We start from the raw sequence: 14,054 nt of genomic DNA, 5'->3' as shown, positions 1-14,054 counted from the left end.
TTGTCGATCCAATACTACATAGATTTTAATCGACGTTCTACTGTCATCGCTAAATTAAAATAATCATACAAAAGTATAATGAATAAACAAATTTAATAAATGTTTTAATTATAACCACATTGCTAAGCCTCATGGACAGCAACATGACTTCACAGACCGAAGTAATCGAAAGTGTGCACATAATTCATAAGAAGAAGAACAGATAAATAAAACACATTGATTAACTGATTTTATATGTACAGCACTTTGGTCAGCGGAAGCTGTTTTTAAATGTGCTGTATAAATAAACATGACATGACATGACATAAGGAGTGGAAATAATTATGATTAAGTTAATGATATATTTTATTATGACATAAATGTCCATCAAAACGTAAATTCCTAAAATACTTTGTGAAGTGACATCGTGGGTCTTCTCGGTAGTCTACCACTTTTGTCTTTATCGTGGTTCTTCTCGGTAGTCTACCACTTTTGTCTTTATCGTGGTTCTTCTCGGTAGTCTACCACTTTTGTCTTTACTGGATGTCACACTTTGCGACTGGAAGCATGTTTTCTACATCCACAGAAGTAACATTTTCATAAAGGACATCTAGCTAATTGATAAAGCATGTAAGTACATTTTATATACACAGTGGCTTATTTTGTAACTTTCTAATACCTGCATATTAAGATTGCATTTATTGAACGAACTGCATGGGGTTCACGTTGTAAACTATGTTCGTCGTCGCATGGACCTGAAAACGTGGTGTTGCAGTAATAGTTGCTCACTTTTTAGGTTAAGCTTTCTTCAGTTTGTAGATTGCTCGTTTAATTAATTTACTTTATAACTGGCAATCCCAGCTTTTTAAAGGTTCTTATGGGTCTCATTTGGTCCAGCCGAATAACCTAAATATAATTGCACGAGCAACTTCACAACCACAACTCTGTTGATATAAGGTCTAATGCTGTCATCGAGATGAAAAATACGATTTAAAGTAGTGAAGTGGCACTTGCCCCAAATCCGCTTTATAGAAAATGCATGTTTCTACATTACAGTTTTGGGTGATCTGTGATCAGAGGTGACTGTATCTAAGTAATGTCCATTTTTTTTTAGAAATGTACTGTTCAAAGATAATATAAATGTGGTCAGTATTAATTTTAGGCATAATCAATGAGCTCCCTCAGCAATTATTACAAGTTGTGATCATAATGATTAACTGTTAGTAGTGTTACATATAGAAATCTTAATCATTTATTTTGGCCACCACAAGTTCAATATAAAAATATAATTTCTGACAAGCTTTTGACAATATAATAGTATTTGGAGGAGAAGCATCTGATACACATACTATCATTTTGGGGGGAAATTCATGGCTAATATTGAGACAAATACTGTAAATGTTTATATGTTACAGATGTATTACATTTATTCATTACTCATTCATTACATACATTAGCAACCAATTATGAAATGTATATGCTTTGATATAAAACTCCTTTAATTTTATATGTAGCATGATGGACCTTTTCTAAATGTGTGTTCCATGACAAATTGTGCACAGTTTGCTAGATTAAGGTAGTGAAACATCTCACCCAAAGCCCTTACTGTTATTTTGTGTCTGCAGTCTCTGGTTTGCCATGGGGTTAACTAAGCAGTACTTGCGCTATGTGGCGAGTGCTGTATTCGGGGTGATTGGCAGTCAGAAGGCAAACATCATGTTTGTGACCCTCAAGGGGGGTGAGAAAGGTCGATATGTCGCTGTGGGAGCCTGTGAACATGTCTTTATATGGGATATCCGCAAAGCTGAGAAGGTGTGTTTTTAAATATCACTTAGTACATTGACTTATTAGTTTATATACATTTCTGAATGTTGTACTCACCTTCTCTCCCCTTTAATTTATCAGGTTCTTATACTTGAAGGTAAAAAGCATGAAGTGACATATTTGTGTCCCTCTCCTGATGGTGTTCACATAGCGGTGGGTTATGAGGATGGAGGTGTACGTATATTTAGTCTGCTGAATGGTGAAAGTAACATCTCCTTCAGTGGACACAAATCAGCTGTCTCAGTCATTCGATATGATGCACTGGGTGCCCGTCTTGTCACCGGATCAAGAGTAAGACTACAATTTTTGGTTGTTGACCGTGTACATTTTTGCATGAACTAAAGCCATTTTCTATGTTGTTGTGTTGCAGGACACTGATGTGATTGTGTGGGATATAATCAATGAGTGTGGTCTGTACAGACTCAAAGGACATAAAGATGCAGTCACGCAAGTTTTGTTCTTGGAGAACAAAAACCTGCTGATTACAAGGTAAATCAGCCTTTACATTTCATTTGAATGAATTCAACGCTCTAAAATACTTTATATTATTGTGTGATGGACATGAATGTTATATATATATATTATTATATCAATTAACCTTGACCTGCAAAACAGAGGTAAAGCACATTTACCGATTCACACATACTAGGCTTGCTACGGTAGTCGGTGTTGCCGATGTTACACGTGTTCACTTGCCCACCACGGCACAACAAAAAAAACACAATTACGCAGTATCCGTTTTTTTCTGTTACCTGTTGACTAGCGTTGTATGATCATGGTCTTATTAATGTGAACACACACACACAAATACACACAAATAGAAAAGACGCGTGTCAGTATCGAGTTCTCTTTTGGGCTTGAACAAACCGTAACACACACAAATTATGCCAAAATGTAGGATTTGTCGAGTGTCCTCATAAGATCAGTCTTAAATGATTTAGCCTGTTTACTGTCACCCCACTTTTTTTTGAATAGACATGGAATTGCACATTTCGAACTTAAATGATTGTAATTCAAGAATGCTTTGGAATATAGATGTAAGATTGGTCTTGTTTTAAAGAAGACATTTGGCAGATTTTTGTAGAAGTGAAATAAATTAACAAAGTGAAAATTTAGCAATACATTTCTAACATTTAGAATGTGTTTAGAATGTTTGCCTTTACAGAGACAATTACCTTTAAATGTAATAATAAAATATGGCTTAAAAACGGTTAGTTACAGTCCTTGATTCTGATTGGTCAATAGCTGTGTTTTATTCATGATGAAACACGGCCATGACCGCTTCTCCCAACGTTTCTATGTATCACTACACGACACCTCTAGCTACCACTCTAGCTACCACTCAGGAACGTAAACATATTTTCTCACTGATATTGTGCAACTATTTTCTGGAAAATAAACATTTTAATTGCCTACTGCTTTGTTTTCTGAAACTACTTCATGCTGAATGAATAATTGTAACTGAAGTGTCTGGATTGGTCTCAGGACAGAGACACAGTAATGAGCTGGTGTTGCTCCAGATCTAATTCTGTGTGTGTTGTGTTTCCTCAGCTCGAAGGACAGTTTTGTAAAGTGGTGGGACTTGGACACTCAGCATTGTTTCAAGACTATGGTGGGACATCGCAGTGAGGTAATTAAGATCACTCCTTCTGAAATAATTAGCACAACACACTAAATTAAATTTTTAGTCGCTTTGGAATCCTAGAGGGACATAGAGCTGGTGTAATTGCTCATAAGGTGTTTTCTTACTTCACTTTTGGAGAATAAATCTCCAACATTGTCTGTTAGTGTGGAAATACAGTGCAACTTTGTCCGATCTCTGTAGGTTTGGGGAATGGTCCTGTTGAATCAGGAGAACAGGTTGCTTACAGGGTCTGCTGACAGTGAACTCAGAGCCTGGGACATTCAGTACATCGAGGAGGTAAAGAAATATCACTAATGCTGGGTTACAGTGTATGTAGGTTGTAGGATGAATTACATTCCAGCAGTCTTGAATGTGATCTTTGGTCTTGTGCAGAGAATTGGCACTGATCTCATTTTAATGTGTTCTGAATAACACCAAAAGTGTCTTCACAGTGTAAAGAAGTGGGGGAACCACAGGAAAAGAAAGTCAGAACTCTTCTCGTGGATGAGGAGGAAGATGAGGAAGGACTTGATGAAGAGCCAGAAGAAGTAATATTTCTTCTATCCTGTTCACTCTATTCAGTTCATGTATTCAGTGGATGGCAGTGGATGACCTTCAAATGTTTACCAAAGATCTGCTTTCTGTCTACAGCGGATAGTCAGCTGTAAGAAAGTCGGTTCTATTCTGAGGGAAGCCAGAGACAGGGTTGTATCCTTGGTCACAGATGCCAAGGCTAATGTGCTAGCATGCCATGTAAGTATATTTCATTGTAACTTGACAGCTACGCAATAATTAGCCGAAAATGTACATTCCTTCTTTCTTATTCAAACTCTCACATGAATCAGTTCATTTGAAACAAAAGCCATTCACAGATTCATATGTAGTGCTGGGATGTCTTGATTGTTTTAGTGAATATGCTTGTTCGAATTGTGCGTAAATAAATCTGAATAAAAATGAAGATCTAGTTTGCTGTTTAGTTAGCTGCTTGCAATGTAGCTTAACTTCTTCAGAGTATGAGTAGTTTATAGGTAGGAAAGCTTTCATCCAGCGATGAGGAATTACTATTTCTACACTAATCCGGATACATTTTATGATGGCATTTTCATTCCAAAATGCTGTCTGTCCACACTAGCTTTTTCAAGCATTTTTCAAAAGTTTCTCATTCACACTGAAACTTGAAAAAATGCTAATTTCACCTTTCAGCGAATAAACCTTTATAAAAGGTTTGTAAACCTTTATAAAAGCTCACTGAGATGATACAGACAGAACAGACATAAACACGCTATTCTTCAGGCAGGATAATTTTATTTACCAAATATCTCACCATTCACCATTAAATGTTTTGTCTAAAACGCAAACCTGCTGCCTTGTTTTGCTGCAGGACAGCAATTGCGAGTACATTTTCTGTCATCTTTGCAGGAATGTGATATGAATAGTGCACAGAGTAACATATCTTTAGCAACAGTGTGAAAGTAATTTGCACATAACAGGCACATTTTTTTTTTTTTTCAAATGAAAATATATCATTGTGGACAAGGCCTGAGTCTGTATAATCTGATAACTTTTTTCTATATCGCCACAGGGCCTGGATGCTACACTTGAAGTCTTTACTGTTCTAACAGAGGAGCAGGTGAAGAAAAAAATGGAGCGAAAACTAAAGAAAGCCAAGAAAAAAGCAAAGTATGTGAGACCTCTGTTTTGAAATGTGAAGCTGTCATTGACTTCTTCAGTTCTGACTAATACATAATCAATAATTAAAGAATAGTATTTTGATTAACTGTTATGTTCTGCAGCTCTCAAGAAGAAAAAGAGGATGTACCTAAGCCTGTAGTGGAGAGAAAGTTGAGTGATGAGATCCAAAAACTGGCAAACATAAAAGCGTCTTCCAAGATCAGGTCAGAGAGTACTTCTAGATCCAAGCATAGTCCCCCTTCTACGTGTTATAAAGTAATAATAATATGTTTTTTTTTCATCTTTAGATCAATGGACTGCCTTATGGTTCCTAATGGAGAGATGAAGTTTGCTCTTCTTCTGCAGAATAACACAGTGGAGACATATACGCTGAAGACCAAAGAGAAGAGTCCTACTGGCACAAAAACCTCTCGGCTCACACTGAGTGGTCATCGTACAGATGTCAGAACGCTGGCCTTCAGCTCAGATAACATAGCCATCCTCTCCGCCTCTGGAGAGACGGTCAAAGTGTGGAACAGGTGATTAAGTCAAATATTTTACATTTTTGCATAGGTTTATAGATTTTGACAAAAAAAAAATTTAACCAGAAGTATCTTCTTCTGCCAGGTCCACCTTACAGGTCATTCGTACCATGGGATGTGAATATGCTCTCTGCTCGTTATTTGTTCCTGGAGACAGGCAGATTATCTTAGGAACGAAGGTATGTAACTATTCATCTCTCTAACGTCAATCAATGAGTTTAAAAGAGTTTGAGAGATCAAAGTTTAAATACATTGCAATAAAACTTCATTACAGAACTTTTGTGGAACACTAAAGGAATTGTTTTGCAGACGTGAGCTGCTCTTTTTCTTACAAAAAAGGTAGACTGACTGGGCTGTCAATTTCCCAAAAAAAAAAAAAAAGCAAAAAACCCTGTAAAGTATTTCATACGACTTGTGCACTATGCTACAAGTCTTCAACAGCCATATCCTAGCTTTGTTTTGTGAGGAACACTGATATTAAACTAGTTTTTAATTTAGTTATTTTATTTTATCAATAACAAGCTTGGTATGTAAAAACATTGTGCCAGGTTGGAAGTCATTGTCACTGACAAGTGAATGTTTTATAGTTTAAAATATTTGTTATTTTCTGTTCCTTTAAGACAAGATCCTGAATTTTCTGCGCAAAACATTACAAAAACTAGTTCTTTTGTATTTGTTTTTTCTTTTTCTTGTGTAGTTTATTCCTTATTTAGTTTCGTATTTGTTTTTTGTCAGAGTGGGAAGATTCAGATTTTCGACCTGGCTTCAGGAAGCCTTCTAGAGACGACTGATGCACATGATGGAGCTCTTTGGTCCATGTGTCTCTCTCCAGACCAGGTATAATATCAATCTCTCAGCAAACTAACTTCTATTCCCTATAAAACACCACAGTGTCTGAGGATTTCAGCTTTATGTGAACATAGTCTGCTTTTTTCAGTTGATTTGTGTGTGTTTATACAGAGAGGGATTGTAACTGGGGGTGCTGACAAGACTGTGAAATTTTGGGACTTTGAGCTCATAAAGGATCAGGACTCTGGAATGAGCAAGTGAGTTTAGCATCTGTGATACAAATCACAGCTCTCTGCCAGGTTTCTCTTCTTGGCTTTAATGTATTATTGCTTTGTGTAATCCACAGGAAACTGACGGTAAAGCATACACGCACCCTGCAGTTGGATGAGGATGTGCTGTGTGTGCGCTACAGTCCTGACCAGAGACTGCTGGCTGTTTCTCTTCTCGACTGTACGGTCAAGATCTTTTACACAGACACACTAAAGGTAAACCACAAGAACACCATTATAACACTACGATACTTCACAGCAAAATGTGGCATCTCGTGTGTTAAATTTGTACGATTGAACAGTAAAAAAAGGCTGCTGTTAAAGTTGAATTACATCTACTGAGGGATATTTCACCATCAGTAAAGATATATATTAGGGCTGCAACAATTAATCGATAAAATCGATTATAATCGATTATGAAAATCGTTGTCAACGAATGTCATTATCGATTAGTTGGTCTGATTACGTCACGGGGATTGTTTACATGGAACATGCGCTTCTTACATGCGCTTCATGAGGCACACACGCAGTCTCTCTCCCTCGCCGCTCTTCCCTGTCTCGCGCGCGCAACACGGACGGTTTGGAGCACATTATCTTCTGTCTCGCATGCGCGCTCTTGATTCCGTGAGTTTGAACTAATTTGCGGGCATCAGGAAACCGCTATCAATATGCAGCATACACGAAAATCATTCACCTTTCGGTAAATTCGCCGTTTTGAAACCAAAATAGGTGACCTACGTTAATCGTGTATACTTTATGAAGCCATACTATAGTATAATGTGAGATAGAAATGTATATTTAAGTCATTAAATTCAAGTTAACCTAAGCTTTTCCCTCCACTGCGGCTGTCAGTCATTCTCTATTCGGTGTTCAAACAGCCCGTCGCGTTACAACAGTTAACACATGATGATCTCTTTCCAAGATGATTCAATGTTATTATTATAATTGATCCGTAGATAAAGGTCTATGATGGTTTTTCTATCTTGCTAGACTTTTATTGCTGTAACTTGATCACTTTCTACTGAGTGTCTGTTAGATCACAACACTATAGAGTCGGCGCAGTATAATTGTTCTTCACGTGCACAGTAGCCTAACTGAAATTTAAAACTGTTAAAAGAAAAGTCTCAATAAACTATTGCATAGATACGGTGTAATACACAGTCAATATGTCTTTCTCTTTCCTTGGTGCTTAATGCGGCGGACACTGAAGAACTGCGCGCCGCCCTGTGACTCCGTGTTCATTCAGCGCTCGCGATGAGCATAAGCACTTTGTGCAGCTCTTTCATGATCATGTCATAATACTTTTGCGCAATGAAAGCTTATTAATAGCCTTTCTTGTTCTGTCCTATCTATTATATTTTGCTTCCTCACTAAACAGCTGTGCTTTACATTTAAAACAGTTGAACTTGTGCATCTGATTTTTACGATGTTTTTCATGAATGTATAACAACAATACAAAGAGCAATGTGTACGTTTTACCATTGTTAGTGCTACACTTATTGTCTCTTATTTGTTCCCCACTAAGGAATGTTTTTTTTTTCACTAAATGTTCAGATTTTATAAAATTATTGTGCACTTGTGATACTTCTAAGTTTTGCTGAGTTATCCACTAATCTAGTTTACAATAGCATTTTTGTCATAGGTTATGGTCATATATATATATTTTATTTGTTGTTTCTCTTTATAATGAAGTTGTCTGTATTAAGTAGATTGTTTAACACACAAAAGAGTGTGGTTTTTAGGGTTTTATTTTGTTATAATAAACAAAAAAATGGAATATAATTTTTTATCCGATTAATCGATTAATCGAAAAAATAATCGTCCGATTAATCGATTATCAAAATAATCGTTAGTTGCAGCCCTAATATATATTAACATCCACCTTGGGGGATCCGAAAGGATTAGGATTAAGCCTGATGTATTAATTGATGGATGAATAGATAAATTGATAGATGTATAGATACAATTTTATTTTATATTTATATTATATTATTATAATTATATCACACACTTCTATAAAATGCTTATTTAAATTAAAAAGCAATTATTTTAAAATGTTTCTGTATTGTTTTTTTTTTCAAAGTAAATGATTGCTTTATACCACTACCTCATTCATCTATGCTTCATTCTCGTGTGGAAAAAGATGTTTAAAATGTCTTTTCATTTTAATTTATATCTCATAAATAAAATATTTAATAAAATGAACTTAATTTGATTGACCATAGAGTCGGAATCAGTCGTTGTCATTTCCCTTTTTACCCAACTCAATTGCAATTCAATTCACCTTTGTTTTGAGTAAAGGCAATTGAATTCCAATTCTACATGCATACTACCAACTGTTAATGTGGCCACAGTATCTTAGAAATGTCAGCATAATATAAACTAACCAAAGGCTACTAATGTAATATGATGTCATTATGCATAGTGTTCAGCAACTCTAACCAAAATAACAAGACCGTTAGAGGATGTGAGCTGTGCTTAATAAGATATTTTCCCTCTGTCTCAACTTCTAGTTCTTCCTGTCGCTGTATGGACACAAGCTGCCCGTTCTGTGCCTGGACATTTCTCATGTGAGTGCACTGACCAACACTACACAATCCCGCAAGTCATTTTGACGGATGGCGTAATTGTGCTCAAATGTTGTTTGTGGCTTGCTGTGCGTGTTTTGCAGGACAGCTCTTTAATAGCCACTGGCTCAGCAGACAGAAACGTGAAGATCTGGGGTTTGGATTTCGGAGACTGTCATCGCTCTATGTTTGCCCATGACGACAGGTAATAAAAACTCTGCAGCTTGTATAGTGACACATTGCTGGCACAGTCGGTTCCCTGTCATATTACCTATATGGTGTTCAGTTATATTAGTGAAAGTATATATTAGTGATACCAGTTGTTGACAACTGCAATGATTTTAGTGTTCGGTCAGGTGTCACCTGCCTATGCTGTTGACACCTCTCCAGCTGTAGTCGCTGGATGACATCAGCCTTGATGGTCATTATTTTTCATTCACTGTTTTTTCCCTGTTGTTTTTTCTTCTATAGTGTCATGTTTCTTCAGTTTGTCCCTAAAACCCATCTGTTCTTCACTGCGGGAAAGGACAGAAGGATCAAGCAGTGGGACGCTGACAAGTTTGAGCACATCCAGACGTTGGAGGTGACCTTCTCTGATAGTTGGACAGCGTTCAATAGGCATTTTTCCATAGCCGAAATGAGTTTTCCAAAGGTCACTGAGGTGGAAGTTGCTGTTATATTGAAAGGATTAGATTTATAATAAGAGTCTGGTCAATATGCCGCAGAGGCTGATTGCATTACGTAAGCTGCAGTCTGCTTTTGCTTAAGCCATAATCAATGTAATCACAGACAAAGATGTATTGGAACTGTTGTATTATTACTGTTGTAGCCTCTCATACCCGTGACCCCCTGCATATGTTCTTCAGGGTCATCATCGTGAGGTCTGGTGCTTGGCCATCAGCCCCAATGGAGACCACATCGTCTCCTCGTCTCATGACAAGTCCATGAGGCTGTGGGAGAGAACGAGGGAGCCCATCATCCTTGAGGAGGAGAAGGAAATGGTGAGTGCTTGGTTGTTATGGAATTAAATAATGATCTTAAGATCTACCTTTACAGCTCTGGTAGACTTCTGTCAGCTTCAAGTGCATTAATATACAATATTGTGATAATACTGTATACCGTGATAAAAGCTCAATCAATAAAACGCAGCATGAAAATTTGATACCGGCACATGCCTACCGCACAGCAGAAGAAACTTTATTGGCATTTTCATTCTCCCAAAAAACCCAAGTATATCATCATTAAAAGTATATCTGTAAAAAAAACTGTACATAAAAAAACTGTACATAACATTAGAATATATTCGCTGACTTGTCTACTATTTTTCTCCTCAGGAGAGGGAAGCAGAATACGAGGAGTCGTTGGCTAAAGGTGGTGAACCTGTGGTAAGTGGCTCTGCTTGAGATCAGTTCTGTCACCTAAGTTTCTGCCAGGTCTCAGTGTTTCCTTATGTATCTTGCAGGTTCCTGGAGAAACTAAAGGAGAAGCAGAGCCTGCTGGGAAGAAAACCATTGAGACAGTGAAAGCTGTAAGTCTGCAGAACTGTACAGCTCCTCTTCTTTAAATTCAGTAATGGAGAAATGACACTCGTGTTCTGTTTCTATAGGCTGAGCGAATAATGGAGGCCGTTGAGCTCTATAGAGAGGAAAGTAAAAAGCTGGAGGAGCACAGAGCCGCTTGTGAAGCAGCAGGGAAGGAGGTATGATGTGTTCTAGAGAAAAGCACACTTAAATTACATTAATTTGAATTTAAGTTCTCTTTTATTCTGCACATGATTAGGACTGGAACTTGTTAAATACCATAAAATATGGATTTTAATCCAACGATGCAGGTGAATTACTAGTTTGATTTTTGCTTTTTTGCAGTTACCACCCCCTAAAATGAACCCCATCCTTTTGGCTTTTGGAAATATCTCTGTGAGTGTGTGTTTTGTTTGGTTATCATATTTTGGTTAATAATAAGAGGTCCACAATATATATGCATCATTTTTGAAAAGTTATGTATTGGATAATTTGATAACACTGTTGAATGTTGTGATGTCTGAATTCACTTGCAAAAACTAAAATCATACATAAAAGATTTTAATATGATATATTTATCGGTTGTTGACCATAACATAATTTTAATAATATGATTTTGATATCAGTGGGTTGTTTTTAATAATACATCACAATAAAAGCTATTATTATTTTTAAATTGAAAATGTTCTTAAAATGCAAGGTTCATCACTCATATTTTCCATGATTTCCATTTATTTCTGCAGCCCTCTCGATATGTTCTGGAAGTGATGAAGAAGGTTCGGTCCAGGTAAGAGCTCTTCACCAGCCCAGGCAAAAGCACTCTAACTCAAAACACATGCATCTTCCCATCTGTTATGTTTTATGGGTCAGTCTGTTATTCTCTTGATCTCTCTGTGTTAATAGTGAGCTGGAGTTGTCTCTGCTGGTGCTGCCGTTTCCCTATGTCCCGGATCTGCTGCAGCTTTTCAACGGTTACGTAAAGCAGGGCCTGGAGGTGGAGCTAGTGTGCCGCTGCCTCTTCTTCCTGCTCAGGTACTCATCCGTAGATATTGCATTAACACATTACTGTTTATTTAAATTTAATTTACGTTTATTCATGTTGATTTGTCTTCTCAATTAACAGGCCCATTTGATTTTGCTCCTGACTAACTGTTCTCTCATTTTCCTAGAGTCAATTTTGGTCAGATCACCAGCAATCAGATGCTGCTGTCAGTTATTGATGAGTTACGGGCCAACACAATCTCTAAAGTGCGAGAGATCAGGGTAAGTCCCGCTTTCAGTGCCAGTGAACATGATGAATTTAGCAACCCTGACACACCTCTCAGATTGTTTAAGCATGTGTGTTCTTGCTTGTCCGTGTTTTCAGGATGTCCTGGGTTTCAACAGCGCTGGTCTTCAGTTCCTGCAGCGTGAAATGGAGAGCAAAGAGGACGTGATGTTCTTTGCTGATGCCACAGAGCGTTTTATAGAGAAGAGGAGAAAGAGGAGGAAACGTGAAAGAGCCGTTCTTACAATCACATGAAACAATGACAAAGCTGACATTTTTCTACTGTTATAACAGAATGCATTGCTTTGTGCTTTTACAATTCTGAAGAAACATCTTGCTAATGTTTTTATAAGTTCAAATGTCATTTGTACCTGCTTAACTAAAGTCCATAAAGTTGAATTTCTCTGCAAATTAATTCACAGAGGCTGTTGTGTTCTTTAAAATAATCTTAGTTTTGTTATATTAGCTAAGAAAATGCTAAACAGCATTGTTAATGTAACCTGGTTTTAGGATTTTAGAGGTTTTTACAGGATAATAATTAAAAAAACAACAACAATTGCACAATGCAAGGTTTAAAGTGAGGTTTCTTACTGGTGGGTCAATGCTAGTGCTGCAACTCAAAAGTGCAGCAGCACCAACAAGGAGAAGCTACAGAACAAAATGAGGTGTTTCACAGCTGTTTTATTTTGTGAAAACTTTCATGCACATGATATGATGTACTGGCATTCAGTTCATTTCATAAAGGATGTGTTACAAAGGCAAGGACCACATATGAATCATGATAGTTCCTTATATGACTGCAATGGCGGTATTTCCGGTGAAGCATTAGGGATGCCTCGTTTTCCTCGGTTTTCCTCCGCTTTAATCTCCATAACCGGAAATGGACGAGCATCCTTGCGTCAAATGCGGAATTTATGCGTGCATATAGCCCATTGTTGAGGTCAAGATTAAATTATGGTATTGTGGGACATTTTTGGTGAACTTTTTGTATTGTGATGGGTATATCGTTTTATGTGCTCCACATTACCTCTGTCCCGGATTAACCTGATTCACCCAACATTAATGCCCATATGTTTTCTTTTATGCATAATGTGGTGAAAAAGATAAGGAAGTGAGTCATCATTTTACAGTTTCTCACTTTCACTGACCACTGCAAACTTATAAAAACACAAGAACTGTCAATAGTGAAGAAATAATTAAATTGGTTCAATCTTTTTGTATTGGCTAGGCTGTGGCGTTTTTCTTAATCTGGTGGGAGATCCAAACTGACTTTACTGAGCTCATAACCTGGCCTGAATTTACAGTTACAAGCTCATGCGTATGTGGGATTCATAATTCACCACCTGGAAACTGATGTGGCTGGTTTTAGCAACAAAGTTCACTATTATTTAGTGCTCCTCGGTCTTAACAGTGATTTTCACCCACCTCTCACACCTCACGCTCCTGCTGTGTGTTAACATCCTAATCATCAGTGTCTGAAACAAATCCCTCAAAGCACCATTTTTCAGACTTGTTCAATCTAACAGTAATGAAAAAAGCAAATGAAGTGTATATTTATAAAGCCGTAAAAAGGCTTGCAGCATTTTATGGGACCGGTCTGGGTCTCAAAGCTATAAATGTCACACCTACCAATATTAAAAATTCCTCCGAAAAAGTTTAAAGTTAAATGCCCGAGAACATGTTCTGTCATGTGTTAGGCCTAATCTTCATCGAAGAGGACATACTAATCAAACACATCCGTGGTTTTATGGAAAAGCACATTCATTTAAACACACACACACTATATATATATATACATGTGTGTGTGTGTGTGTGCGTGTGTGTGTAATGCTATATTTAGCATGTTGGAGGTATCAGGCCCTCTCTCAGATGTCTGAACTCATAACCTTTTACCTCCTGCTTTAGTTGGGAGCACAACAGAATAATAGTGGTCTAGGCCTGAACCAATTTCTATATATGTGAGTCCAGAAATAATTTAGTTTTATATTGTGGTTAATATTTT

At 37.2% G+C, this 14,054-nt stretch overlaps 1 protein-coding gene across 1 annotated transcript; it reads left to right on the top strand.

Annotated features, from left to right (window-relative positions):
* The first annotated feature begins 450 nt into the window (after positions 1 to 450).
* wdr3 (WD repeat domain 3) lies at positions 451 to 12,467 on the top strand. The gene is made up of 27 exons (XM_039652901.2): positions 451 to 609; positions 1,605 to 1,791; positions 1,885 to 2,094; positions 2,174 to 2,292; positions 3,355 to 3,433; positions 3,629 to 3,724; positions 3,880 to 3,975; positions 4,079 to 4,180; positions 5,010 to 5,107; positions 5,221 to 5,322; positions 5,407 to 5,637; positions 5,726 to 5,819; positions 6,376 to 6,477; positions 6,601 to 6,686; positions 6,776 to 6,914; positions 9,212 to 9,268; positions 9,370 to 9,470; positions 9,737 to 9,848; positions 10,132 to 10,266; positions 10,600 to 10,650; positions 10,728 to 10,793; positions 10,872 to 10,964; positions 11,131 to 11,181; positions 11,529 to 11,572; positions 11,689 to 11,817; positions 11,955 to 12,048; positions 12,152 to 12,467. The coding sequence occupies exons 2-27, from the start codon at positions 1,618 to 1,620 to the stop codon at positions 12,305 to 12,307; spliced, it is 2,817 nt and encodes a 938-aa protein (XP_039508835.2). The 5' UTR covers positions 451 to 609; positions 1,605 to 1,617; the 3' UTR covers positions 12,308 to 12,467.
* The last annotated feature ends 1,587 nt before the right edge of the window (positions 12,468 to 14,054 follow it).

Source organism: Pimephales promelas, chromosome 7 (genome assembly GCF_988280905.1).
Source record: "Pimephales promelas chromosome 7, fPimPro1.hap1.1, whole genome shotgun sequence".
NCBI lineage: Eukaryota > Metazoa > Chordata > Actinopteri > Cypriniformes > Leuciscidae > Pimephales > Pimephales promelas.
The sequence above is the reverse complement of the archived record's forward strand: the minus strand, read 5'-3'. Positions and strand labels throughout refer to the sequence as shown.